Source organism: Saimiri boliviensis, chromosome 1 (genome assembly GCF_048565385.1).
Source record: "Saimiri boliviensis isolate mSaiBol1 chromosome 1, mSaiBol1.pri, whole genome shotgun sequence".
NCBI classification, from domain to species: Eukaryota; Metazoa; Chordata; class Mammalia; order Primates; family Cebidae; genus Saimiri; species Saimiri boliviensis.
In genome coordinates, this window is record NC_133449.1 from 155,075,528 (window position 1) to 155,101,872 (window position 26,345).

The following is a 26,345-nucleotide window of genomic DNA, read 5'->3' on the forward strand; positions in this document are numbered from 1 at the left end:
TAAAATTCCAAGTCTCAAGCAATCCTCTCACCTCAGCCTCCCAAGTAGCATGTGCCACCACACCCAGCTAAGTTTATTAAAATTTTTTTCTAGAGATGGGGGTCTTACTATGTTGCCCAGTCTAGTCTTGAACTCTTGGCCTCAAATGATCTTTCCACCTCAGCCTCCCAGAGTGCTGGGATTACAGGCATGACCCACCATGCCCAGTTGGTTTCTGTATTTAAAGATGGGAGATACAGAGCCAGGTGGCAGAGCAAGGCATGGTGGCTCACACCTGTATTCCCAGCTACTTAGGAGGCTGAGGCAGGAAGATCACTTGAGACCAGGAGCTCAAGTTCATCCTAGGCAACATATTGAGACCCTGTCTCTAGAAAAATAAATTTTTAAAAATTAGCCAGGTGTGGTGGTATGCATTTGTAGTCCCAGCTACTCAGGAGGCTGAGATGGGAGGATCACTTGAGCCCAGGAGTTCGAGACTGTAGTGAGATACGATCGTGCCACTCACACCAGCCTGGTTGACAGTAAGACCCTGTCTCTACCAAAAAAAAAATTGAATTTTTAAAAACCCAGGTGACAAGGGAATTTTATTTATAAAATGAGATAAGAGTTACCCAGGCAGGGACACATGTTTTCAGGACCTCCTGAGGGCTGTGTCATGGGCAAAAGTTTAAATTTAAAAAAAATTTTTTGAATAAAAGACAAAAGTTACCCAAGTATAATAAAAGAGAACCTAATTAAAGGATGGACAAAGGACTTGAATAGATATTTCTCTAAAAAGCCAGTAAGCACAGAAAATGATGCTCAACATCTGATCATGAGGGGAATGCAAATCAAAACTACAGTGAAATAGCACTTCATAGCCATTAGGCTGCTGTCAGAGAAACAGACAAGTGGCGGGGAGGATGCAGAGAAGGTGGAACCCTGTGCCCTGTTGGTGGGGACACAAAATGATACAGCCACTGTGGAAAACCATCTAGCAACAGTTCCTCAAGAAATTTAAGGGCCGGGCGCGGTGGCTCAAGCCTGTAATCTCAGCACTTTCGGAGGCCGAGGCGGGTGGATCATGAGGTCAAGAGATCGAGACCATCCTGGTCAACATGGTGAAACCCTGTCTCTACTAAAAATACAAAAATTAGCTGGGCATGGTGGCGCATGCCTGTAATCCTATCTACTCAGGAGGCTGAGGCAGGAGAATTGCCTGAACCGAACCCAGGAGACGGAGGTTGCGGTGAGCCGAGATCGCGCCATTGCACTCCAGCCTGGGTAACGAATGAAACTCCGTCTCAGAAAAAAAAAAAAAATGTAAGATAGAATTACCATGGGATCCAGCACTTCCACATCTTGGTATACACCCAAAAGAATTGAAAGCAGGGTCTGAAATAGGTTATGAAATATGTGCATGCCTATGTGCATCGCAGCATTACTCGTAATACCCAAAATATGGGAGCAAGCTAAGTATGCACTGACGGATGAATAGCGACTGTGGATGAAGCAGACTGTGGTAGGTGCACGCAGTGGAATATCATTCAGCCTTACAAAGGAAGGACATGATGCTGAGTGAAATAAGCCAGTCACAGAAAGACATATACTGTATGATTCCACTTACATGAGGTACTCAAAATCCGGTGGCTCACACCTGTATTCCCAGCATTTTGGGAGGCCGAGGTAGGCAGATCACAAGGTCAGGGGTTCAAGACCAGCCTGACCAATATGGGGAAACCGTCTCTACTAAAAATAAAAATATTAGGTGGGCGTGGTGGCAGGCACCTATAATCCTAGCTACTCAGGAGGCTGAGGCAGAAAAATCGCTTGAACCCGGTAGGCAGAGGTTACAGTGAGCTGAGATTGTGCCACTGCATGCTAGCCTGGGCGACAGAGCGACACTCCATCTCAAAAATATGTGTATATTTAAAATCAGAGAGACAAAGTAGAATGAGGTTGACAGGGGCTAGGGGAAGCAGAATGGAAAGTTACTGTTTAATGGGTATAAAATTTCAAGTTTTGTTACAAGAGTTTTGGAAATGGATGGTGGGGCTGTTTTTCATAACATTATGAATATATTTAAAACCACTGGACTATGTATTTTTAAATGGCTAAGATGGTAAGTTTTATGTTATATGTATTTTACCGCAGTAAAAATAATAGGAGAAAAAGGTTACCCAGGGCAAGACATACAACTTACACCTTTTATTTTTTTCACTAGTAAAGAAGAAAAAAACAAGCCACTTTCTCTGCCTGAATTAACCAAAAGGCTTACAGAGGCAAATGAGAGAATGGCGAAATTTCCTGAGAGTGTTAAGGTAAGAGTTAAAGCAGTTCACTTGGTAAAGCGTTACTTTTTGTGTTATCACTTGAGTATGCCACATTCTTATAAGTCATCTACCTCTCTGTTCAGTTTCTAAAATGTCTACCCATTCATACATGCTTAAAAATTTAGAATCCAATTACTTTGATTAGCTGGAATGTTTTGTGAGAGTAGCATTATTGATTACACAAGCAGTTTTATATCTCAGTCTTCAGAGAAACCAAATACATTTAATATGTAAGAAGTAAAATTTAAATTGGTGCCATGTATTAGATAGCTTACAGGTGGACAGGTCTTTCTGGTTGTGGGCCCAAATAGTAACAGAAGCACCGTTTTTAAGGGTTGAGTTACATAGGCCTGTAGAAAAAGATTGTGCCATTGAGGAGGACATCCCAGTAGCCGTCCCAGTTTTGAGTGTCATCTCTCCTTGAAGTAACTGTTGAAGAGAAAGGACACTGCCTTAGGAGAGAACTGGCTCAGCTGTGTCCAAGAAGTGTCTGTAGGTGAACCTGAGTTTCTGGTGCCTTCTGAACAGGTGTTTGTGGCTCTTTTGCAAATGTTTCCTTACTCATCGTCTTGTCATCTTTCAGGCCTGGCCCTTCCCAGATGTGCTGGAGTGCTGCCTCGTCCTGCTTCTCATCAGGTCCCACTTTCCTGACTGTCTGACCCAGGAAATGCAGCAGCAGGCCCAAGAGCTCCTTCGGAAATACGGCAACACTAAAACTTACACAAGGCACCGCCAGACCTTCTGCATATGAATTTTCACAACCTTGAAGAAACTGCCAAATTGAAAATGTTTGACACCTTTCACGTCTGCAGTTACACCTCACCAGACATTCACTCTGGTCCCTGATGTTTTTGCAGTAATCCAAAAGAATACAAATGAGGGTTAAGTTTGAATCAACTCTACGTAACAATAGACACAGTGGATCTGACTTTAGATTCAGTTGTAGTCTCCTCCTGGAGGGAAGATCATGAAAAGCTAGCAGTTGTTACTCAGAACAAACACCTGCAGAGTGCTGGTCTTCTCTAAAGCCTTATGCAGGTTTCACCCAAAGAGGAGAAACTTGTGTCATCACCCAAAGTGTTATGTGCTGAAAACACAAGCTACCTTTATAAATACTTCATCTGATCAGAAACGTCATGCTTGAGATGGAGTTGCTGCATTTTATGACTATCTTTTTAAAATTGTTTTTATAATATTTAATTTGAAAAAAGAGAACCTTCCCCCTCTACTCTTTCATAGATTGAAGTTTGAATATGAAATAGGCCTTAACCATCATGTTGACTGCCCTGTCTGAATTTTAGGTTGGAAATTTCATTTTTTTGTTTTATGTAATTGCTTATTTGAAGCGATCACTTACTAAAGCTTTGGAAGAAGTGATTCAAATATGTGTTTTCCCTTCAGTTTTATAAGAAATGGATTGATGGCAGTGAAATAGCTTAGGAATAAATTACTGTTTTAATGGTTCTTAAACTTTCTTGGATCATAGGATCCTTTTGAGAATCAGATTAAAGCCATGGATACTCTTTGGAGAAAAATGCATATTCCTAATTTTGCATAGAAGACCTTTGGATTATTGGACTCCAACTATTGGGACCCTAAGTACTATTTAGTTACAAATCCTTTTTTCTCTCCTCCTTATTTTAACACTTGAACAGTGTCAGGAGCAGATATTTCTGTAGTATCACAGTTGCTAGGTTGGGAAAATCAGAATCTGACATGGGTGTGGGAAAAAGCACTCCTTCCAGATAATTGAACTGTTTTCCTCTGGTATTCGTTGTGACGCCTTTACTGCTCAAGCATGTAGTTCATTTTCAATTAATTTCTAGGGTTGGGGTTGTTGGGATGGTAAGAATGAAATTCATGTACAGTGTGTCCCAGGAAGGAAAAAGTTTGAGACAGTTTTTAAAGACGTATATGTGCCTAGCAGTAGAGTTTGATAAACTTGGAAATACTATAGATCCTCACAGTTCTTTATACAGTTAAGTGAACTTTAGGAAGATGATGCTTTGTTATGAGGGATGGAGAATCTTTCTTGATTACAAAGACATAAATAGGCGTGGCTGGCTAGAGAACTGGGCACCAATTCTGCAAACTGCCAAAATGAACTTTACTTACAGAGATGGAAAAAATACATTCCCCTCCACTTGAGTAAACAGCAGTATCGTCAACTAGGATTCTAAATTCCTTTATGATCTGTCAAAAGCATCACCTGTGGATGGAGGAGTCCTGCATGCTCCTCAGTTACTGTTTTGGTAAGAACAAGATTTACTATTTGAGGCCGGGTGCTGTAGCTAATGCCTGTAATCCCAACACTTTGGGAGGCCAAGGCAAGTGAATCACTTGAGGACAGGAGTTTGAGACAAGCCTGGCGAACATAGCAAAACCTCGTCTCTAGTAAAACCACAAAAAATTAGCTGGGTGTGGTGGCGCGTGCCTGTAATCCAGCTACTCAGGAGGCTGAGGCAGGAGAATTGCCTGAACCCAGGAGGCAGGGGTTGCGGTGAGCCGAGATCACGCCATTGCACTCCAGCCTGGGTAATGAGTGAAACTCCATCTCAATAAATAAATAAATAAATACTGTTTGAAAACTAAGCAATAAAAATGACAAGTCATTTTTTTTTTTTTTTTTTTTTTTTTTTTTTGAGACAGAGCTTTGCTTTGTTGCCCTGCCTAGAGTGCAGTGGCATGACCTTGGCTCACTGCAACCTCCATCTCCTGTGTTCAAGCAGTTCTCCTGCTTCAGCCTCCTAAATAGTTGGGATTACAGGTACCTGCCACCACTCCTGGCTAATTTTTGTATTTTTAGTAGAGATGGGGTTTCACCATCTTGGCCAGGCTGGTCTCAAACTCCTGACCTCGTGATCCACCTGCCTTGGCCTTGGCCTCCCAAAGTGCTGGGATTACAGGCGTGAGTCACCACACCCAGCCTGAAAAGTCAATTTTTAAAAGACCTCTCTTCTTTCCAATACTGTATAATGTACTCAAGCTATCACAATTTGAAAAAATGTTTTTAATTTATAGCTCCCTAATTATCAGAACCACAAAGAGCCAAAGCACCAAGTTAACTTTCTGAGTGAAAAGGATGTATCACTAAAGCAATTATTATTTTTTTTTTTTTTTTGAGATGAGGTCTCGCTCTGTCACCAGGCTGGAGTGCAGTGGCACAATCTCAGCTCACTGCAATCTCCACCTCCCGGCTTCAAGCAATTCTCCCGCCTCAGCCTCTCAAGTAGCTGGGACTACAGGCACATGCCACCATGTCCAGCTAATTTTTGTATTTTTAGTAGAGATGGGGTTTTACCATGTTGGCCAGGATAGTCTCAATTTCTTGACGTCATGATCTGCCCACCTCAGCCTCCCAAAGTGCTAGGATTTTAGGCATAAGCCACTGTGCCCCACACGCAATTTATTTTGGTTCTTTATCCCCATCTAAAGTAATCTAATGTCTCTGAACCTCCCCAGGAGTCCAAACCACCATCCCATTACCCGGATGACGGCATTGGCCTCCCCATGTTTCTGTGAATCTGCTCTTCCTCGTTCTCCATTCTTCACGTTAGCAGTGACTGCTAAATCACAAATCAGAGTTCATCAATTCCCTGTTTAAAAACCTTTCGGTAGTTTCCTATTGCTCTTGGATAAAAATCTTGAACGTGGTTTACCCAAGACTGACCCCAGCCTTTACAAACTCTCTGCCTCCTGATAAGAACTGAGCTCATTCATACCAGCACTGGCTAACAACTAGGCTTGTGGTGGGTAGTCACCCTTCTTGGGTTAGCAGAACACTGGAATTCAAGAATGTTTGGCAGTATAGATGGAGGAACTGAATTGTGCTCAGTTGCCTGGTGCTGTGGTGCACACGTATAGTCCTAGATCAGGGGTCCCCAAACTACGGCCCGCAGGCCGCATGCGGCCCCCTGAGGCCATTTATCCACGCCCCCCCCCACTTGAGGAAGGGGCACCTCTTTCACTGGTGGTCCAATGAAAGTGATGCATCTGCATCCTGTGCTCCCGGAGTACTGTAAGTGGCGGCGTTGCAAAGCACGGTGTCGCTCACGTACGGTACTACTTCCGGTGATGCGGGACACATGCGTCACGGCTCCAGAAGCACGTCATGTGATGCACATCTGGTCTGCGGCTGCGGGTGCCCCACATCACCGGAAGCAGTGTGAAATAACAGCAGAAGTAGGAAGAAAGGCAAAGCACTGTAACCATTACTACACAGTACAACGGCCCCCATACTCCCCCAAATGTACAACAACATAATGGCCCCTATAACCTCCCTTTGCCCAAAAGTCTCCCCCAACATTACTACAAACGCCATGTTCCCCCTATTATAAGACCCTGTCTTATATTAATTTTACCCCCAAAAGACGGGGGCTGTCTTATTTTTAGGAGGTGTCTTATAATAGGGAAACGTGCAGCAGTGGGCTTCCCACAGAAGAGGCCACCACTGCTGCAGATGTCCAGGACGCTGTATACAGTGTCACAGGCTGATCACCGCCTTCCCTGTATACAGCGCTGGAGGCGGTGCTGGGCCTGTGACACTGTATACCGCTGTCTGGGATAGTGGAGGCAGCAGTGCTGGCTGTGAAGGGTGTCACACCTTGCATAGTCCGGCCTTCAACAGTCTGAGGGACAGTGAAATGGCCCCCTGTGTAAAAAGTTTGGGGACCCTGTCCTGGATACTAAGAAGGCTGAAGCAGGAGGATTGCTTGGGGCCAAGAGTTCAGGGCCAGCCTGAGCACATAGCAAGCTCCCATCTCTATAAATAATAAAATTTTAAAAGTGAATTACAGCCAGGCACAGTGGCTCACACCTGTAATCCTAGCACTTTTCCATAAGCTTTCAAAATCACCTGAGGTCAGGAGTTCAAGACCAGCCTGGCCAACATGGAGAGACCCTGTCTATTAAAAATACAAACATTAGCTAGGCATGGTGGCACATGTTTGAGGCTGAGGCAGGAAAGTTGTATAAATCCGGGAGGCAGAGGTTGCAGTGAGCCGAGATTGTGCAGCTGCACTCCAGTCTGGGCAATGGAGCAAGACGCCATCTCAAAAAAAAAAAAAAAAAAAAAAAAAAAAAAAAAAAAAAATTACAAGCCGGGCATGGTGGCTCATGCCTGTAATCTCAGCACTTTGGGAGGCCCTGACAAGCAGATCACTTGAGGTTAGGAATTTGACACCAGCTTGCCCACTGGTGAAACCCCCATCACTACTAAAAGATATAAAAATTAGCTGGGTGTGGTGGCATGGGCCTGTAGTCCCAGGTACTCGGGTGGGTTAGGTTGCAGTGAGCCAGGATTGTGCCGCTGAACTCCAGCCTGGACGACAGAGAGAGAGAGACCGTATCAAAAAAAAAAAAAAAAATTACACCAGAGATTATTCTCTTGGTTACCCTACAGTGTCATCCACTTTTAAGGATGGCACTCACACGTGCACGCATACATACCAAGTTCTTGCCAGTTCTAATAGACTTGTACTCTTTCTTGCCAAAGCAGTACTCTAAATTAACTTTCACATTCAATGACCAAACCCCACAGTCAACACTGAGTTCCTCAGCCCTTTATCTCAGCATTTTTCCTGACATGTAAGTCCTCAATTGTAGAAAATATTAAAACCTGTTATTTAAATTTGGAAGGTATCTGCATAGGGCTCAGTCACCAGCATGCCAGGGCACCCTCGTTGAGAACCACTAACTGCTGTTTCACCACAAGTTATACTGGTAAATCTGTGTCAACTTCCCAGTCAGAATTCCCTATCTGCCCCTGTATTAGACTCCTTAAAACCCCACATCTTGTGTCAATAGAAATGGGTGGAAACAAAGTCTTGAGCCGACTGTAGGATAGCTGAAGTTCAGGTTGTTTAAAAGAATCCCACTAATTAACAAGCTGATCCACCACATATAATGGAGTGACCCCAAAAAATACTGGTTTAATCTATAAAGACCCAACAATCTGGGTCTTAGTATGAAGAGGCAATTCCATTTACACAGGTGCTCATGAAAAGCTTCCTACCAAGTGCTATTTTGTAAGTAAGCCAACTTGGGAACAATGAAGGCAAGATGCTCATGTCACTGATGGCAAATGACCATCTTCCAGAGTTAGCAGTCCATAGCTACGAAAGACCAAACCTTAATGCCAGTGGTTAAAAAGAAATCTTTATTTTACAAAATTAAAAACATAAATAATATTTACAATCATCTTAAATACCAGCTTATAATACTTGACATTTTTTAATCATTTCAAATTGAGTTTTCCATAAGCTAAAATGCAAAACCATTCATTCACTTCAGCGAGTTACCAGTTTTTATTTCTACCAATCCAAAAGGGGTTTTGGTTTTTTGAAATTGTCCATACTGTAGTCAATCAAAAAAATACAGTATACTTTTTAAATGACTAGCTTTAAAAAAAAAAAAAAAAAAAAAAGTCCTGAGCTTCCTACCCCAGTTGTGGGATATTACTGCAAAACAACTCAAGAACCCAAATTATCTTCCTGCCTGTTTACATGTAACTACTCTACCTTTTTAAAGACATATTCCTGGTACTCACATTAATCCATCTCCCTAACGTTTCAGGTTTGCTGGAAGGAAAAGCAGGGAAAATGGAGAAGTGGGAGAATCCAGATGACCAGCTGAAATCACATTATTGAAACTACAACAGACACGACCCAAAAATCTGATCTTAACTAGTTTCCTTCAGGATCAAATCCAGGATATTATACAAAAATTTCAGATGACTTCAGATGACGTATATGTGACAGCAAGCCTCAGTGGCACAAAGGAACACACAGACTTAAAGACGCTTCAGTGGTCAACATTCATTCTGGAGTTCTCATAATGAAGGGTAGACAGATTCAGCAAATTGTTTGCTTTTATGTTTCATTATCTGGTCTTCAAATTTCAGCACTGAGCAATTCATTTCCATATAGTAATAAGTAAAGAAAGACTATGAAGTGTGAGGAAAGCAAATGTCTTCAAGAAGGGTTAGAAAAGGAAAGGAAGACAGTATCTGTAACTCATTACATGAGAACACCATTTTGTTCCATTTTCCCTGGAAGCCCTCAGCTCAGCTGAGAATCAGAGCAAGAATCTTCATTATCAGAGTAGCAACAAATTTTTTAAAAAAAGAATGACAACAGGTAAGAGTTATATACATTTTACTAGTTTGTTTCAGACTTGTCCTGGATATTTAAAAAGGTGTCAAATGAGCCATGGATGCTGGTGGCAAGAGGCAACCGGAGAGGAGAGACCTGGGGATGAGGAACAGGGAAGACTTGTTTACAAATTCAGAGCAAACTCCTCTCTTCTGGATCTAAAATAAAGACATCTTTTGTCTTCGGTAAAACAAGTCTTTCTGCTCAGTGCAGATGGTAGGTACAGTTTGCTCAAAAGAAGCATTTTCTCTTGGGGAAGGTAAGTACACAGTCAGCACAGTAAGCACCAATCTGGGCTGAGGCCCGCCCCGCAGAGCCTGGTACCGTCACTGCTGCATGTTGTTGATGATCGCCAGGATGCTCATCTTCTCCTGCGCAGAGTCCACGTCCTCATTCTGCTTCTGGGCCACTCCTGTGCCTAAGCCATAGAGCCGCCCACAGTATTTGGCGTCATCAATGCTGTCCTCAAAAAACAACTGCAGAATGGGACAGAGAACCATGAGTCATGACAAGTATAAACACTATCACGTCTGGCCAGGTGCAGTGGCTCACACCTTTAATCCAAGTCCTTTGTGAGGCTAAGTTGGGCAGATCACTTGGGGTTAGGAGGTCAAGACCAGCCGGGAGTGAAACTCCATCTCTACTGAAAATACAAAAATTAACCAGGCATAGTAGCACATGCCTGTAATCTCAGCTATTTGGGAGGCTGAGGTGGAAGAATCACTTGCACCCAAGAAGCAGAGGTTGCAGTGAGCCAAAATTGGGCCATTGCACTCCAGCCTGGGCAACAGTGAGACTCGTCTTAAAAAAGAAAAAAAAAGCCGGGCGCGGTGGCTCAAGCCTGTAATCCCAGCACTTTGGGAGGCCGAGGCGGGTGGATCACGAGGTCGAGAAATCGAGACCATCCTGGTCAACATGGTGAAACCCCGTCTCTACTAAAAATACAAAAAATTAGCTGGGCATGGTGGCGCGTGCCTGTAATCCCAGCTACTCGGGAGGCTGAGGCAGGAGAATTGCCTGAACCCAGGAGGCGGAGGTTGCGGTGAGCCGAGATCGCGCCATTGCACTCCAGCCTGGGTAACAAGAGTGAAACTCCGTTTCAGAAAAAAAAAACAACAACAACAACAACAAAAAAACACTACCACATCAGCACCTCCCAGCCTTCCTAAAGCCTTGAAAATATCACAAACTAGAAAAAAAAAAAAAACCTAATAGTAAAGAAAGGCTCGGCTGGGCACAGTGGCTCACGCCTGTAATCCAGCACTTTGGGAGGCAGAGGCGGATGGATCACAAGATCAGGAGTTCCAGGATCAGCCTGGCCAAGATTGTGAAACCCCGTCTCTACTAAAAATACAAAAAATTAGCCAGGCGTGGTGGCAGGCACCTGTAATCCCAGCTACTTGGGAGGCTGAGGCACAAGAATAACTTAAACTCAGGAGGCAGAGGTTGCAATGAGCTGAGACCAGTGCACTCCAGCCTGAGCGACAGAGTGAGACTTCATCTCAAAAAAAAAAAAGTTCAACAAACCTCAGCCCACACAGACCATCCACCACTAACTTCTTAGCCTTCAGCAAATTACTACCAAGAGGTCCCTGATCACATTCAAGGAAGCTTACCTCTTTCATCCTGAAGAAAGCCATTCCTGTCAGCAGTGAGTCTGAGCCTGCCTGGTGCTGCCTTCCAATCCTCTGCAAATCCAACTGATCAGCAACTTCCTGAAGACCTCCCTGCAGATGTAAGGAAAACAAAGGTAATATTAGAGACCCAACACGTCTCCACTGGAGTCAACTAAGTCCAGTTATGAGTTCAGTAAATTCCGGCAAGAAGTGGGGAGAGCCCACTTACTTAGCAGGCCTTAGTTTCCTCTTTTTCGCTCTTTTCTTCCCTTTTTCCAAATGATATATTGTGCTACATTCTACGTTTTCCTCCTTTCCTTTCTATGTTGTTAATTTTGCCAGATCTCTGCCTTTAAAATCAAAGCTGCAAGGTTGAGGAAACAGCAAATCCCACTCTAATTCTAGACAGCAAAGCTCTATGGCAACAATTTATTAGGGTACCAAGTTCTAAAACCTTCTAGGGTTAAAAAACCCCTCTGAGAATCTGTTACACCACAGACCCCACCCCTAACAAACTGCATTTATACCTTTTCACTAGGTTCATGGGGCTCAAGTGAAGAATGCCTGCCTTAGGATAACAGAAGCAGATGGTTCCCTTCATGGCCAGGTTAAGGATTGTGACCACACAAATATCTGTGAGATCGGCTTTCTACTATACCCTGTCCACCACCACACTGGCATCTAGTACTCAGTAATGCATGCTGAATACATAGCAATAAAGCAAAGTCAGTCAGCTTTTTTTCTGTCCTTATTTTTATTTCTGGCATTAAAAAAATTACATATACCTTAAGATTTTTGCAACTCTTCATTAGGTATTTCACATCATAAATGGATGGGAAGAAGAGATTCAGAATATGAAAGAATTCATGTTCCTCTTCTGGCAAACGAGAATCTGTAAGCAACTTTACCATATAGCCAAAATCATAGCCACTACAAGGAGAGAATAAGCCACAGAGGTTAGAAAAGCAGCAGTTATCAGGCCCCCGCGTTCAACCATTTTGTTTCTCAAAGCTACTTCATGTCAGAAACTTTCACGTTTCCTGAATAGTTTATCATACTATAATCTCAACTTTTTTTTTTTTTTTAAACATAGTCTTGCTCTGCTACCCAGGATGAAGTGCAGTGGCACGATCTCGGCTCATTGCAACCTCTGCCTCCTGGGTTCAAGCAATTCTTCCTGCCTCAACCTCCCAAGTAGCTGGGACTACAGGTGCCTGCCACTATGCCTGGCTAATTTTTGTATTTTTAGTAGAGACAGGGTTTTCACCATGGTGGCCAGGCTGCTCTTGACCTCCTGACCTCAGGTGATCCACCCACCTCAACCTCCCAAGGTGGTGGGATTACAGATGTGAGCCACCGTGCCCAGCCTATAGTCTGAACTTTCTAATAACAACCTAACAGACTAATATGGGAGATATAAAAAGGTACCCAAGTCTGAACTTTCTCATAACAACCTAACAGACTAATATGGGAGATATAAAAAAGTACCCAAGGGTTTGTAGTTGTGGATTCAATTCACCAAAAATCCAAAAGTACTCAGAAGGTAAAATAAGGAGAATCTGGCTTTCAGGTACCTAAGAAACTCCAGGATGGCCACTTAAAAGATAACCAAGTGCTGTGGCCCTCTCCACCCTCCATACTCTCATTTGGAATTAAACCCACTGACAACCACATGACAGAGCCAAATACTGTGTGAAGTAAACCAGTACGAGCCCCAGTGTTTTCTGAAAACCTGAAACATGGGCAACAAGTACCAATTCAACTTCTGACTGCTGCTGATCAACAGAACAGTCACTAGGACTTCAAAAATAATGTCAAGAAATAAGACTTCAAAAAATAAGAATTAAATTCCCGCCGGGCGCGGTGGCTCAAGCCTGTAATCCCAGCACTTTGGGAGGCCGAGGCGGGTGGATCACGAGGTCGAGAGATCAAGACCATCCTGGTCAACATGGTGAAACCCCGTCTCTACTAAAAATACAAAAAACTAGCTGGGCGTGGTGGCGCATGCCTGTAATCCCAGCTACTCAGAGGAGGCTGAGGCAGGAGAATTGCCTGAGCCCAGGAGGCGGAGGTTGCGGTGGGCCGAGATCGCGCCATTGCACTCCAGCCTGGGTAACAAGAGCGAAACTCCGTCTCAAAACAAAAAACCAAAAAAACAACAACAAAAAAAAAGAATTAAATTCCCTGCTCAAGTGCAGCCCAAAGTGAGAGAGAAATACACATTCCCGAAGACTGACCTATGAAATGAAAGCCATTTGACATTGTCGCATAGAACCACTCCTGATGTCATAAGCAGCTCTGCAAAGTGCAGTGTGTCAATCCCCTCCTCTTCATGCTTCTGAAACTGCAGTCCTGAGTTAGCAAGAAGATCTATGGAATCCTGGGAGTACATGTCCTCTCTAAAAAAACAAGGTGTTTATTTATTAACTGGTTAATAATGAAACAGAAGTAGTGGCCACAATATTACCACCATCTTACAATTACAGTACAAGTATTTTTAAAATGCTTTTCCTAAAGACACATCAATTTACTCTTTCAAGCACTCAAACAAGCATACAAAGTAGATCATCATATTTCTGTGACAGATAGAAAAATGAAATTTTCCTCCATAAACTAAATTTTCTAATTATAAATTTCCCAATTATAAAATGTATATATTTGGTCATCATTAAAAAAAAAAAAAAAATTGCCGGGCGCGGTGGCTCAAGCCTGTAATCCCAGCACTTTGGGAGGCCGAGACGGGTGGATCACGAGGTCGAGAGATCGAGACCATCCTGGTCAACATGGTGAAACCCCGTCTCTACTAAAAATACAAAAAATTAGCTGGGCATGGTGGCACGTGCCTGTAATCCCAGCTACTCAGGAGGCTGAGGCAGGAGAATTGCCTGAACCCAGGAGGCGGAGGTTGCGGTGAGCCGAGATCGCGCCATTGCACTCCAGCCTGGGTAACAAGAGCGAAACTCCGCCTCAAAAAAAAAAAAAAAAAAAAAAAAAGAATTGACCAGGCACAGAAGTGCATTCCTGTAATCCCAGCACTTTGGGGGGTCAAGGCAAAAGGCAGGAAGATCGCTTGAGACGGAAGATTGCTTGAGGCCAGACCAGCCTGGGCAACATTGCAAGAGCCTGGGCAACACTGCAAGACTCTTGTATACACACATGCGCACGCGCGCGCACGCACACACACACACACACACACACACACACACACCCCTCGCCAAGCATGGTGGTATGCACCTGTAGTCCCAACTACTCCAGAGGCTGAGCTGGGAGGACTGCTTGAGGCCAAGAACTGGAGGGTGCTCACACCCAGTCTGGATGACACAGGAAGATCTTATCTCAAAAATAAATAGGTTGGGCATAGTGGCTCACAACTGTAATACCAAAACTTGGGAGGCTAAGGCGGGCAGATCGTTTGAGGCCAGGAGTTTGAGACCAGCCTGGCCAACATGGTGAAACCTCATCTCTACTAAAAATACAAAAATTAACCAAACATGGTGGCATGTACCTGTAATCCCAGCCACTCAAGAGGCATGAGAATCACTTGAACCCAGGAGGCAAAGGTTGCACTGAGCCAAAATCATACCACTGTACTCCAGCCTGGTCAATAAAACGAAACTCTGTCTGAAAAAATAAACAACTTTTTTTTAAAAAATCAACCAACAAAAAAATACTGAGGCACAAATTGTGGGCAGCCGGCTAAGCTGACCCAATGCACCTTTCAGCTGATTCAGGCTGCTTGCCTCAGTCTCAGAGTCACCGCCGCCATGGCCAATCAGTCTCAGGGGACCCGGCAGCTGCTACAGGCTGAGAAATGTGCCACTGAGAAGGAATCCAAGGGCCGTTAGCAAAAGACCCAGAGGCTGAAGCAGATCAAAGCAGCAGCTGAGGGTGAAACTTAACAGTACCACCTGCAGAGGGAGAAAGAGGTCCAGGCCAAGGAAACCACAGCCCTGGAATCTCAAAGTAACCGCAGCACTCAAGTGGCAAAGGAAGCCCAGGAGAAGAGGACCAGCCTGCAGACCTACTTCTGGCAGAACAGGGTGAAGCTTGGATGGATAGCCTCTTGGCCTATCTGTGACATCAGCCAGAAGTCCATGAAAACTAGGACATGAATGGAGAGGAGTAGAAGAAATAAGTGCCTGTTCCATAGATTGGCATTTTAGATGCCCTCAGGAATATGAAGCTTTAGCAAGGCTCAAGTTATATTCTTACAACTTTTCAGGCAGTAAATGATTTCTGTATATTACATAGCAGGTCCCTTCACATCTTGGAGAGCAGCAAATCCAGCTTCTTTGTACAGACTTCCAACTTACCTAAAGCTTTTATCTTTTCAAAAGCGCATTAAAAAAAGAAAGATTTTCTCTTTTTACTTTGTATTTCCTAGAAATATAATTGGTATGTGTTGTCTGTTTTCCTATGCCTTTTAGCTCAAGCAACACATGTATCATTGCTGACTTTTTCTTTCTTAACTCTAGTGGAAGGAAAAAAGTTCTTTGAAGAAAGAAAAGAATAAATTTTTTTCCTCCCGATGCTTCCATGAAGGTCAGGGGCTTTATCTATGAAAAAGTTGTAAATAGTAATCTAAAGTAACCTACGTGAAGCAGCAGCCAGACTTAAAGTAGTCTATTCCTGCTAATGGTTCAAACAATGAATACTAGTGCAATTGTTTGAGCTACTTCTAGTTTCTCTTAATCAAAATTACTAGATGACAAAATTAAATATTATTTGTTACATATTATTACTTGGTATACAGTTAATTATCTAAAAGACTCTTTGTCATGAAAAAAATTGAAAAAATTAATGTTTATAATACTACCCCACAGATAGATTACTAACACCTCCATTTACAGATCTTTCCAGACTATTTTCTCTATCTACACATACACATCCCTTACAACTCTACAGATCAATATTCCTCCATTGTAACACTGGCATAATATTCCACTGTAAAGATATGTCCATTAGTTCAACCACAGGAATTATTTATAATACCACGTAACACAAAAGTAAGGAAATAAGCTAAACAACTCCTGTTCCACTAGACTTTCTTGCTTTTCATATAAACTTGGGTTAGACAATAAGAAAACCACTATAATCTCGATTTTTTTCCCCCCTAAAACCAGTATTGAATCACAAGTTTCTTTTCCATGTAAATAAACATTATTTTATTGTTTTGTTTAGGCTTCGATCTCAAGTAAACTTTTTTTTTATGACTAGGCTTCAATCTCAACATCATCATCATCATCATTATTATTATTATTATTATTATTATTATTATTATTATTTTGAGGCAGAGTCTCACTCTGTCACCTAGGCTGCAGTGCAGTGGCACAATCTCAACTCACTGCAGCCTCTGCCTCCCAGGTTAAAGTGACCCTCCCACCTCAGCCTCCGAGTAGCTGGGATTACAGGCACCCACCACCATGTCAAGCTAATTTTTATATTTTTAATTAAGATGGGGTTTCACTATGTTGCCCAGGCTGGTCTTGAACTCATGGCCTCAAGTGATCCACCCACCTTGGTGTCCCAAGAGTGCTGGAATTACAGGCGTGGGCCACCGCACCTGGCCACAAGTAAACATTATTTTAAACACATACATACTCAAACCCCTCAGTGAAACTATTCATTTTTCTTCCTTGTATTATTTTATTTTTATGGTACAAACTACAGGCTTTGACAATAAACTAAAAATTGCAGTTAAAGGACAGATCCAGATCATCTCCCCAAATTACTTGAACCTCAAGGAAATTTCCAAAACACATGAACAACAATAAAAAAAATTACTCCTGCCAGGCAGAGTAGCTCACGCCTGTAATCTCAACACTTTGGGAGGCCAAAGCGGGCTGATCACTTTCTACAAAAAATTAGCCAAGTGTGGTGGCATGCAACCTGTAGTCCCAGCTACTCAGGGGGCTGATGCTGATGTGTGAGGACTGCTTGAGCTTGGGAGATTGAGGCTGCAGTGAGCCGTGTTCACACCACTGCACTCTAGCCTGGGTAACAAAGCGAGACCCTGTCTTGACAGAAAAAAAAATTACCCGTAAGTTATGAAACACTCCTGATGCCCAGTTAACCAAAGCAGGTTCTGATAGGAAATACAGTAACACCACTTTATGCAATCAGCAAAGTGGTAAGTCTCCCCCAAATTTTCTTTTAAAATTCCTGGATATACATCCCAAATAACTGAAGGTAAGACCTTGAAGAAATTTGCACACCCATGTTCATAGCAGCAATATCTACAGCAGCCAAGAGGTAGAAGAAACCCAAGTGTCCATCAACAGATGAATAAACAAAATGTGGTATATACAGACCATGGAATATTCCACTGCCTAGGAATGGAATGGCTAGGTCATATGGCAACTCTATGTTTAACCTTTTCAGGAACTACAAAACTATTTTCCAAAACTTCCCCCAAAATTCTACATTCCCAGCAGCAATGTATGAAGGTTCCAATTTTCTCTACACCCTCAACAACACTTATTATGTCTTTTTGACTGTAGCCCTTCTAGGGGGTATGAAGTGGTATCCCAATGTGGGTTTAATTTGCATTTCCTTCATGACTACTGATGTTGAGCATCTTTTCATGTGCTTATTGGCCAGCTGTACATTATCTTTCAAGAAAAGTCTATTCAGATCTTTTGCCCATTTTAGTTGGGTTGTTTATCTTTTCATTGCTGAACTGCCGCAGCTCTTTAAGCAGGGCTTCACTTGTTGGCATTCCCTATTCCATCCTCTGCTTGACTGTTCTATCCAACACATACCTGGATTCAGTGAAAACAAAACTTAAAATTTTATTCAGAAATCACTTACGTAAGGTTAAATTTGAAGTTGAACTGCCAAGTATTGATTCCAGAAGGATATTCTCCCTTCTCATTTGTGAATGTAAGGCCCAGCTGGATAATTTTTAAAAGGTCAACATTACACCGCAGAAGCTGATACTGGTAATCTATGGAACTACGAAATTCACCAATTGGCCGCACCACAACTCCTGGAAATTCTGTGTCCTGCAAACGGAAAAGTCTCTCATCACAAGGTTTCACAAAACAGTGGATGCTGAATTGATAATTCATAAATACAATTTTACCTCCATTTATAAAAGTTATGTGACAAGCCCCAAACTTGGGTACAAAATTATTATTTTTTTTATTTTTTAGATAGGGTTGTTCTGTCTGTCACCCAAGCTGGAGTGCAGTGGCACAATCACAGCTCCCTACAGCCTCTACCTCACAGGTACAATCAATCCTCCCACCTCAGCCTCTCTAGTAGCTGGAACTACAAGCTCACGCCACCACACCCAGCTAATTATTGTATTTTTTGTAGAGATGGAGTTTCACCATGTTGCCCAGGCTGGTCTCAAGTGATCCACCTGCCTCGACCTCCCAAAGTGCACAGACTACAGGCATCAGCCACCATGCCTGGCAAAAATTCTATCTTAAAATACTGATCTTGTTGATATCTACTGAAGAAACATTAGAATCATGAAGCTTTGCACAACAAGTTGATCTTAAATAAGCAGAATGTCAATAGAAATAGTTGAGTAACTACAGGTAGATAGGCAGTCAATTAAGAACATTCTAGGTTGAGAACAATATATGAATAAGAATACAAATACAGGGAAGTGAAACATCCATTCAGAAAAAAATATAAAGAGACAGGCTTAGCTTGAGTGAAAAGATGAAGGAGCTCTGAATTCCAAGCTAAAGACTTAACTCTATAATCTCTAAAGCAGGAGTCACAAACTCCAAGCAGCTAATGTAAAGGAGTAAAGTGAGCGAGGTATGAAAATGGTACAAGCAATGCAGATTGGAATAAAACAGAGAGCACATGGCCCTCTACAGGAGGCCCTTAATATTACCACAATACTCATCTCTCCCTCTCCAGGCGGTATCAGGCAGGGGTGTATACCATATATTGCCAGAACAATCTGGAATTTAAGTAAGATCTACTGACTTTAAAATACTGGCAACAATTTTTTTCAATTTTGAATAAACATTGACAGTCAAATTCACCATATCTGTGGAACAGATGTGCCCTAGGGATTGACATAACTTCTGCTTTAAAGACTTTCAAACAGAGTAATGTTACAAAAAATCTAAGACACTAGAAGTTATATCCTTCTTAGAGACTTCTAAGATACTAGAAGTTACATCCTACTCAGAGACTACTACTGACTACCTTGATATTTCACAAAGCAAGACAACCTTCCATCAGGTTTAATTTACAATGGCTTTAGTGGAATATACTCATTCTTTTCAAAATCTCAAATTAAACATTCCCTAAACCCATATAAGAAGGTGAGTGAAGCTGGGGCATGGTGTTATGAGCCTGTAGTCCCAGCAACCTGGGAGGGTAAGGTGGGAGGACTGCTTGAGTCCAGGAGTTGAAGGCTGCAGTGAGCTATGACTGCATCTTTGAATAGCCACTGCACTCCGGCCTGGGCCAAAGAGCAAGACCCCATCTCTAAAAGTAACAAAGAAGGTGAGTCAAACAGAGTAGAGCGCCTTACCATGGCAATATAACTGTAACTGAGCACGATTTCTCGGATCTTCCTCATCTCTTCTTCTAGATTACTGGCCCACACTTCACAGATAACCTGGCTATTCTCCACAAGTGCTGCCGGCATCCTGAAGAAACCTGAGAAGTCGTCTTCAGCTAACTAGTTTTAGAGTGCAAGCCAGACAATGTTTGACCTGATCTAGATTTTAAAACATTTTAAAATCATGTAAGTTTACACACACGTAAGATGTCAACAAAACAAATACATCAAAATATTTTATAATCACTTCATTAGTTTAAAACATTAAAATCATTATATTTTTTGTACGATGGGGAAACTTTGACACACACACGCACACACAGTTCTTTCTTGAAGAAACTGGCTACTAAAACTTCTGCCCAAGCAGTCCTCTGCCACAGAAGTGAAACCACTACCCTGAACTAGTTGTTCAGCCCTCTGTAGACTATCCAACGACTAAAATAACCCCCAGTTACCAGAAATACGCCCTGATCCTGGACTTTCACTTCACTTTACACAGAGACCAAATCATGAAAACAGTCCTAAAGGAATCATCTTAGCTATTTTCAATGATCTCTGAAAGCCTGAAAGAATACGGATCTAAACTCCCACACTCCAGCCTTCGTATCCATATGATGAATACAGGCAAGGGATTCTTCCCCCATCCCACAAAAGGAAATTCTTCTTCTCCAGAATCCAAAAGTCAAATACAACTAGAGGCAATTAACAATACCAGTACCTCTTTAGATATACCAGTGCCTCTTTAGATTTGTGCGAACAGAGCATGAAGTGAGGGATTTAAGTAGTAATAAACAATCCCACTTGCTAATTTGAACCCCAAAACCACAACGAAAATCAGAATTTGAGTATTTACTTTTTTTTTTTTTGAGATGGAGTCTCGCTCTGTTGCCCATGCTGGGGTGCAATGGTGTACTCTTAGCTCACTGCACCCTCTGCCTCCCAGTTTCAAGTGCTTCTCCTGCCTCCGCCTCCTAAGTAGCTGGGACTACAGGTGCACACCACCACACCCAGCTAACTTTTGTATTTTTAGTAGAGACGGGGTTTCACCATATTGGCCAGGCTGGTCTTGAATTCCTGACCTCTTGATCCACCCGCCTCCTCCCAAAGTGCTGCGATTACAGGTGTGAGCCAGCTATTGCGCCCAGCCAGTACTTACTTTTAAACACATAAATTAAAAAGAAACTATGCAGCAATTCAACAGTAGGACTAAAGATGGCAAGTATAAATCATTGAACCAGAAACAGAATGTTTATTTTTGGTGTATTTTCCAGGATAAAAATTAGGGAGGGGAAAGTATTCTGTGAGAAAAAATTCAACATAATTGGGTCCCTGAATAATGCTGTTATTATTATGGCAAAAAAACTTAAGAGGCTTGGTTACAAAAATACCAAATAAATAAATAAAAGAGCTTATCATAAAGGCATGTACTTCTAAGGCAAGCCCACCACATGGATCTGCAACATAATAGTGGGATCTAATGTATACATTTAAAGAACATGTCCTAGAAACAGTAAAACGAATGTGAGTGGTTAAAGGACAGAGCAAAGAAAATCTGTGCTTCCTACTTTCAAGATTCGCAGATGCAACAATGAGAATCTGGAGGAAAACAAAATTGGCATAAAGTGTCATCGTTTCTCTAAGAACCTTCTGAGAAATCAAACTGTTGGTTTGCCAGCAACCTTTGAAGATTCCATTTATTCAAAGTATCCTATACTTTACAGATTTTTCTCTGTAATGATAGTAATTAAACTTAGGTAGACTATGTGGTATCCAAAAACAATGGAAACTTCTTAAAGCCAGAATACATTTCTTCTCTTGTTTTTGTTCTATTAAAGGCTTCCAAAAGAACAACAAAGATCAGGAAAAGAGAGAAGTTTGGAATGAATATGCTGTAAATTCCACTATCTGACCATAATTCAGAAAATGTTGGGACTCAGAATTTTAGATTCCTAATCTTAAGATTTCTCCCCTGCAAAGGCTGTAAAACCATTTCCTATACCCATATAATGTTAACTTGGGGACAATTCCTTATTTTCCTAACTGAAATAATATCCTTCCTTTTGGTATCATTTCAAACACAACCATAAACTACTCTGGAGGAAGTGGGTGTATCAATCCTGGAGTTTTGAGATGTTTCCATAAAAGCAAAAGGATTCCATTTTATTCTCTCATAAATAGAATTGGATTTTAAAAAGCTAACCACTGTTATACATATGTGGCATATATATGAGGACCGCAAAAGCCAGACAACTGGCAAAAATATGTAACCCATTTTTGCTCCAAAGTTAGCTAGGATCTGTGGGGAAGTAATAGCTTGCAAGCCCCTGAATGTGGTGTCACTCAAAAATTAAAGAGGAATCACACTGTGTACATTTAATTTAACAAGTCAAATTACTGCATATGGTGGCCAAAGGAAAAGAAAAAGAAGAGGCCAGCGCGGTGGCTCACACCTGTAATCCCAGCACTTTGGGAGGCCAAGGCGGCTGAATCACGAGGTCAGGAGTTCAAGACCAGCCTGGCCAACATGGTGAAGCCCCGTATCTACTGAAAATACAAAAAATTTGCTGGGCGTAGTGGCGGGCACCTGTAATCCCAGTTACTCAGGAGGCTGAGGCAGGAGAATCGCTTGAACCCGGGAGGCAGAGGTTGCAGTGAGCTCAGATGGTGCCATTGTGCTCCAGCCGGGGCAACAGAGTGAGACTCCATCTCAGGAAAAAAAAAAAAAAAAAAAAAAAGATAAGACCGGGCACGGTGGCTCACGCCTATAATCCCAGCACTTTGGGAGGCCGAGCGGGGTGCATCACGCGAGGTTAAGAGATCGAGACCATCCTGGTCAACATGGTGAAACCCCATCTCTACTAAAAATACAAAAAATTAGCTGGGCATGGTGGCGCGTGCCTGTAATCCCAGCTAATCAGGAGGCTGAGGCAGGAGAATTGCCTGAACCCAGGAGGTGGAGGTTGCAGTGAGCCGAGATCGCGGCATTGCACTCCAGCCTGGGTAACAAGAGCAAAACTCTGTCTCAAAAAAACCAAAAAGATAAAATAGCAACTTAAATAATACCAACAGGACCAGGGCAATGTCTCATGCCTGTAATCCCAGCACTTTGAGAGGCTGAGGCAAGGGGATCAATTGAGCCCAGGAGTTCAGGACCAGCCTGGGCAACAAAGTGAGACCCCATCTCTACAAAAAGTGGCGGTGTGTGCCTGCAGTCCCAACTACTCAGGAGACTGAGCTGGGAGGATCACTTGAGCCCCAGGAAGTCGAGGCTGCAGCAGTGAGCTATGATTAGGCCACTGCCTTCCAGCATCAGCAACTGAGCAACACCATGTCTCAAAAAAAAAAAAAAAAAATCATCATCATCATACCAGCAATTCTGCCTGCCACTTTCCACTTTGTAAGCACATGCTCCAAAATAAGCCTAAGATAAGAAATCACAAACACACCGTTCCCTTGGTTTGTCTTCCTCCTTTTAAGCCTCCTCAGTGCAAGTATCTCACAGAGCGTCTCAACTGTATGCCTTTCAAACATGATTATTTGCACAACACAGCTCCTAAAGGTAACCTAACTACTTTATCCGGGGTACAACCAAAGCAACAGTAATAAGTTTCAAAACTGAAGGAAAAATCGTCCAAGATGTAGTCAGAAACACGATGCTAATCTCAAACTTGCACCTTCCTAAGGAATGTTTAAGGAGTTCTATCGCATACAATGTTTGCCTCACAGGCTGACTTAAAAACCTGACTCTCACATGAGCTACAGAGGAAACTGTGCAAGAGGGAAAGGTTTTTCACAAATACACACACACCCGTATGAATTACTTAAGTCCCTGCCCTGTGCTGACCTGCAGTGCAATATGTTCAGATCGCTCCCGTTGACCTACAGTGTAAACTTTCTCCAAAACATATAGCTCCTTATTTACACAGGAAAGCTCTGAAGGGCAACTAATGATAAAGCCACCGGAAAGTTTTCTCTGCAAGCAATCAAGGCCTTGCTCGGAAAAAGAAATGTAGACTCTGATTTTGTTTGTTTAAGCCCAAGTGTACAAGGAAACAATAAACATCACTTCCCTATTCTAGAGGACTGAACAAAGACTTTGCCGTGTGTAAATGAGATAGAAAAGGAAGCGGCACGTCTGAAGAAATAAATAGCGGCGTTTAAGAGGGTCCTCTGCAAACTAGGCTGCCACCATCCTCTGACTCTCCCCTACCCGAAACGCTGTCTCAAGGCACTGCCCTGGACTGAAGCGCAGTTCAGACTTCTCAAAACCACCCTAATGGCCCAGCTCTGTGAGTTGGCTCCTCCACTCCTAAAGCAATAAACAGCAAGAAAAAGTTGCGGGACCGCAAGAACTAAGGAGGGGGAGGCGAGTTAGAAGGGGGAGGCCCGCAGGGTTCCAAATTCAGGTCCCCTCCGCGACTCGGTCTCCCATCATCATTCTCTTCCCGTGTATCACCATCTTTCCCCTTCAAACCACACTCTGTCCTCCTCCTTCTGATACTCCATTTTTCTTTGTTGTGCTTGGCAAAGCAAAGTTAAGATGACGGGCCTGAGGACTAAAAGAACTAAGTTGGAAGCCAGGCCGGGCCACGTAGCCGTTGTGTGTTCTTGCATGAGCCACTGAACCGATTTCGCGCCTCGGTTTTCCTGTCTGATAAAGTGGGTTGGATCCTAGCGCGCACCTCGGAGGACTGGAATACAAGTTAAAATGAAGCGTATGAGGTGCTCTGTCAAGTCCGCGTCCGTATCACTGGAACATCACCGTGTGGCGGCAGCCATGACTATCACCACTCTCGGCGGGGCTTCCCCTCCTCCTCACACACCCCGCCCCTGCCCCATGCCCCCCGCTCCCCTTCCCCCTACAGACCCCCGATGGTCTCTCACACGCTCTCATCTCACGCTCCACTTTCCGGCCAGCGCAGGCCTGCTTACCGTGACCGGCAGGGCACGCGAGGCGCCGGCGGGCTGGCGGGCGGGCGGGCGGGCGGGCCGACTCCCCGACGGCGGCGGCGGCGGTCCTTGACCCGGAGCTCTCCTCCCTCTACCCCGGATCCGCTCCTAGAACCGAACGAACCAGCGAGATGGGCGCCCCAGCGCCCAGAGCGGCCTTACGCACCTCCCACCAAACAACGGGACGGCACCACTCTACCCACCCGATCCGCCCGACTCGCCTGCTCCCTAGAGTCACCGCAGACGCGCGCGCGCCTGGTCATGCCCGCTCCTCCCCCTTTGCGCGCCCCTGCGACTCCGTGCGGGTTCGCTCTGCCGGTGAAAGCAGCGCGCAGCCGCAGAACCCACAGGGCGCCGCCGAAGAGGTGAGGCGCGGCGGCCCCCAGCACGCTGGCGGAAGACCGCCCTCCCGCGGTTCTCTTCGCCAGATTCGCTGCGCCCGCTCCGTTTAATCAAGATCCCTACTCCTCCATTTTGGTCCTCTTTCCGCGCGAACAAGGAAGGGGCGTGGCCTAGAACTAGACCCCCCCACCGTGGGCGCGGCCTGGAACAATCCGAAGGCTGGGGAAATGGCGGTGCTCTTCCGAACAAACCCCCCGAATTACCACGCCCCTCCTCCTGGCTTTGAAGGACGGTTAAAAACGTTGACCGGGAAAGAGGCTGTCGGGGCTTTCGGTTCGAATGGGGCCCCCTAGAGTCCTCACTTCCAAAGCATCTATCTGGCAAACAATTAGGGGTGGGGCGGCTCCCCGAGGCCGAGTCTGGGTGACGTCCGCCAGGGCCCGCCTCCCTCCCGGCCTCTCCGAGCCGGGCGAGGAGCGTTGCCATAGCAACTGGCCCGCAGGGGCCCGCCGAGGTTGCTCCCTCGTCCCTCCCGGGGACGCAGCGCCCAGCCAGCGCGGGCACGGCCCGGCTCCAAAACCCCTGCGGGTGGAGACCCGCGGGCCCGGGCCTCGCCCAGGAGTTCCTAGGGCCCCTCTGCCAGCCACTTGTTCCCTTTAATCCTGCTAGAAGAGAGGGCTCATGGCTGGCGCCCGCCGTGGGCACAATGTGAGCGGCCTGGGCGCGCCGCGGCCTCGTGCTCGCTGCGGGGGGTGGAAGACAAAGCGTCGGCGGCGGGCAGCCCTCCGCCGCTCCCGCCGGCGCCCCGCCCTTGTTCCCGAGACGACGCGGGGGGCGGCCCTCAGCACGTGGGGGGCGGCTCGGGTTCTTCTCCCTGATGCTTGTGCTTGAGGGGCGGCTGGGAAGCGAACAGCAGATGCGCGCCTAGTGACCGAGAGAGAGGCTCCTACTGTTAGATGCACTTTGCACTTTTAAGCATTTCCCCCCAAGGGGATTCTCCAGAACCCTCCTTCCAGTTCCTGGGCTGAAAGCCAACTGGCCGTGAGCGGCAATTTCAAACGGGATTCCCAAAAGCTATTCTCCAGGGAGCTGAACTCCTAGCTGCAGCCTCCAGCGTTCAGAGCATCGAATGAGCTTTCTGAACTCTGGTCCTCCTCTTCTCCCCTCCAAATGAGTGTCTAGCTCTTTATCTACTAAATAAGAATACGAAGGGCTTGTGAAGATTAAATGGTTAATTGGAAAAACACCCCGCACCAAGGAAGATACAAAAGAGCGTTCAATAAATAGCATGTCTCAGTTTGCTTTCTCTGAAACAGTCGCTGTTTATTAGCTCCGCTGCAAGACTAACCAGTGATTAGGTTGAGGAATACACTGATGGAGAACACAAGCTTCCCCCTTCCGCCAGTCAGTTCTGTGGGTTTCTAATGTGCTTTCACCC

The 26,345-nt window shown here is 44.3% G+C and overlaps 2 protein-coding genes across 4 annotated transcripts in view; one reads left to right on the forward strand and one right to left on the reverse strand.

Annotated features, from left to right (window-relative positions):
* The window catches only part of GEMIN5 (gem nuclear organelle associated protein 5), a 64,434-nt gene extending 52,622 nt beyond the window's left edge, over positions 1 to 11,812 (forward strand). For 2 of the 3 annotated variants that reach the window (XM_039477993.2, XM_074378810.1), the window contains exons 27-28: positions 2,204 to 2,300; positions 2,896 to 11,812. In XM_039477993.2, the coding sequence (XP_039333927.2) occupies positions 2,204 to 2,300; positions 2,896 to 3,063 (265 nt within the window). In that variant the 3' untranslated portion in view covers positions 3,064 to 11,812. The remainder of the gene's footprint in view (positions 1 to 2,203; positions 2,301 to 2,895) is intronic. The other variant, XR_012511952.1, reaches the window with a different exon arrangement.
* CNOT8 (CCR4-NOT transcription complex subunit 8) lies at positions 8,447 to 24,859 on the reverse strand. The gene is made up of 7 exons (XM_039469579.2): positions 24,548 to 24,859; positions 19,586 to 19,774; positions 17,890 to 18,083; positions 13,317 to 13,478; positions 11,865 to 12,009; positions 11,080 to 11,190; positions 8,447 to 9,939 (listed from the first exon to the last, which is right to left on the reverse strand). The coding sequence occupies exons 2-7, from the start codon at positions 19,700 to 19,702 to the stop codon at positions 9,790 to 9,792; spliced, it is 879 nt and encodes a 292-aa protein (XP_039325513.1). The 5' UTR covers positions 19,703 to 19,774; positions 24,548 to 24,859; the 3' UTR covers positions 8,447 to 9,789.
* Positions 24,860 to 26,345: the final 1,486 nt, after the last annotated feature.

Bases quoted from the DNA above. Each gene is read 5' to 3' on its own strand.
- CNOT8 (XM_039469579.2), bottom strand. From the start codon at position 19,702: ATGCCGGCAGCACTTGTGGAGAATAGCCAGGTTATCTGTGAAGTGTGG. The intron at 12,010-13,316 runs GTCAGTCTTCGG...CTCTCCTTGTAG, and splicing joins AAATGGCTTTCATTTCATAG to TGGCTATGATTTTGGCTATA. The intron at 9,940-11,079 runs GTAAGCTTCCTT...CCCATTCTGCAG, and splicing joins CTTTCTTCAGGATGAAAGAG to TTGTTTTTTGAGGACAGCAT.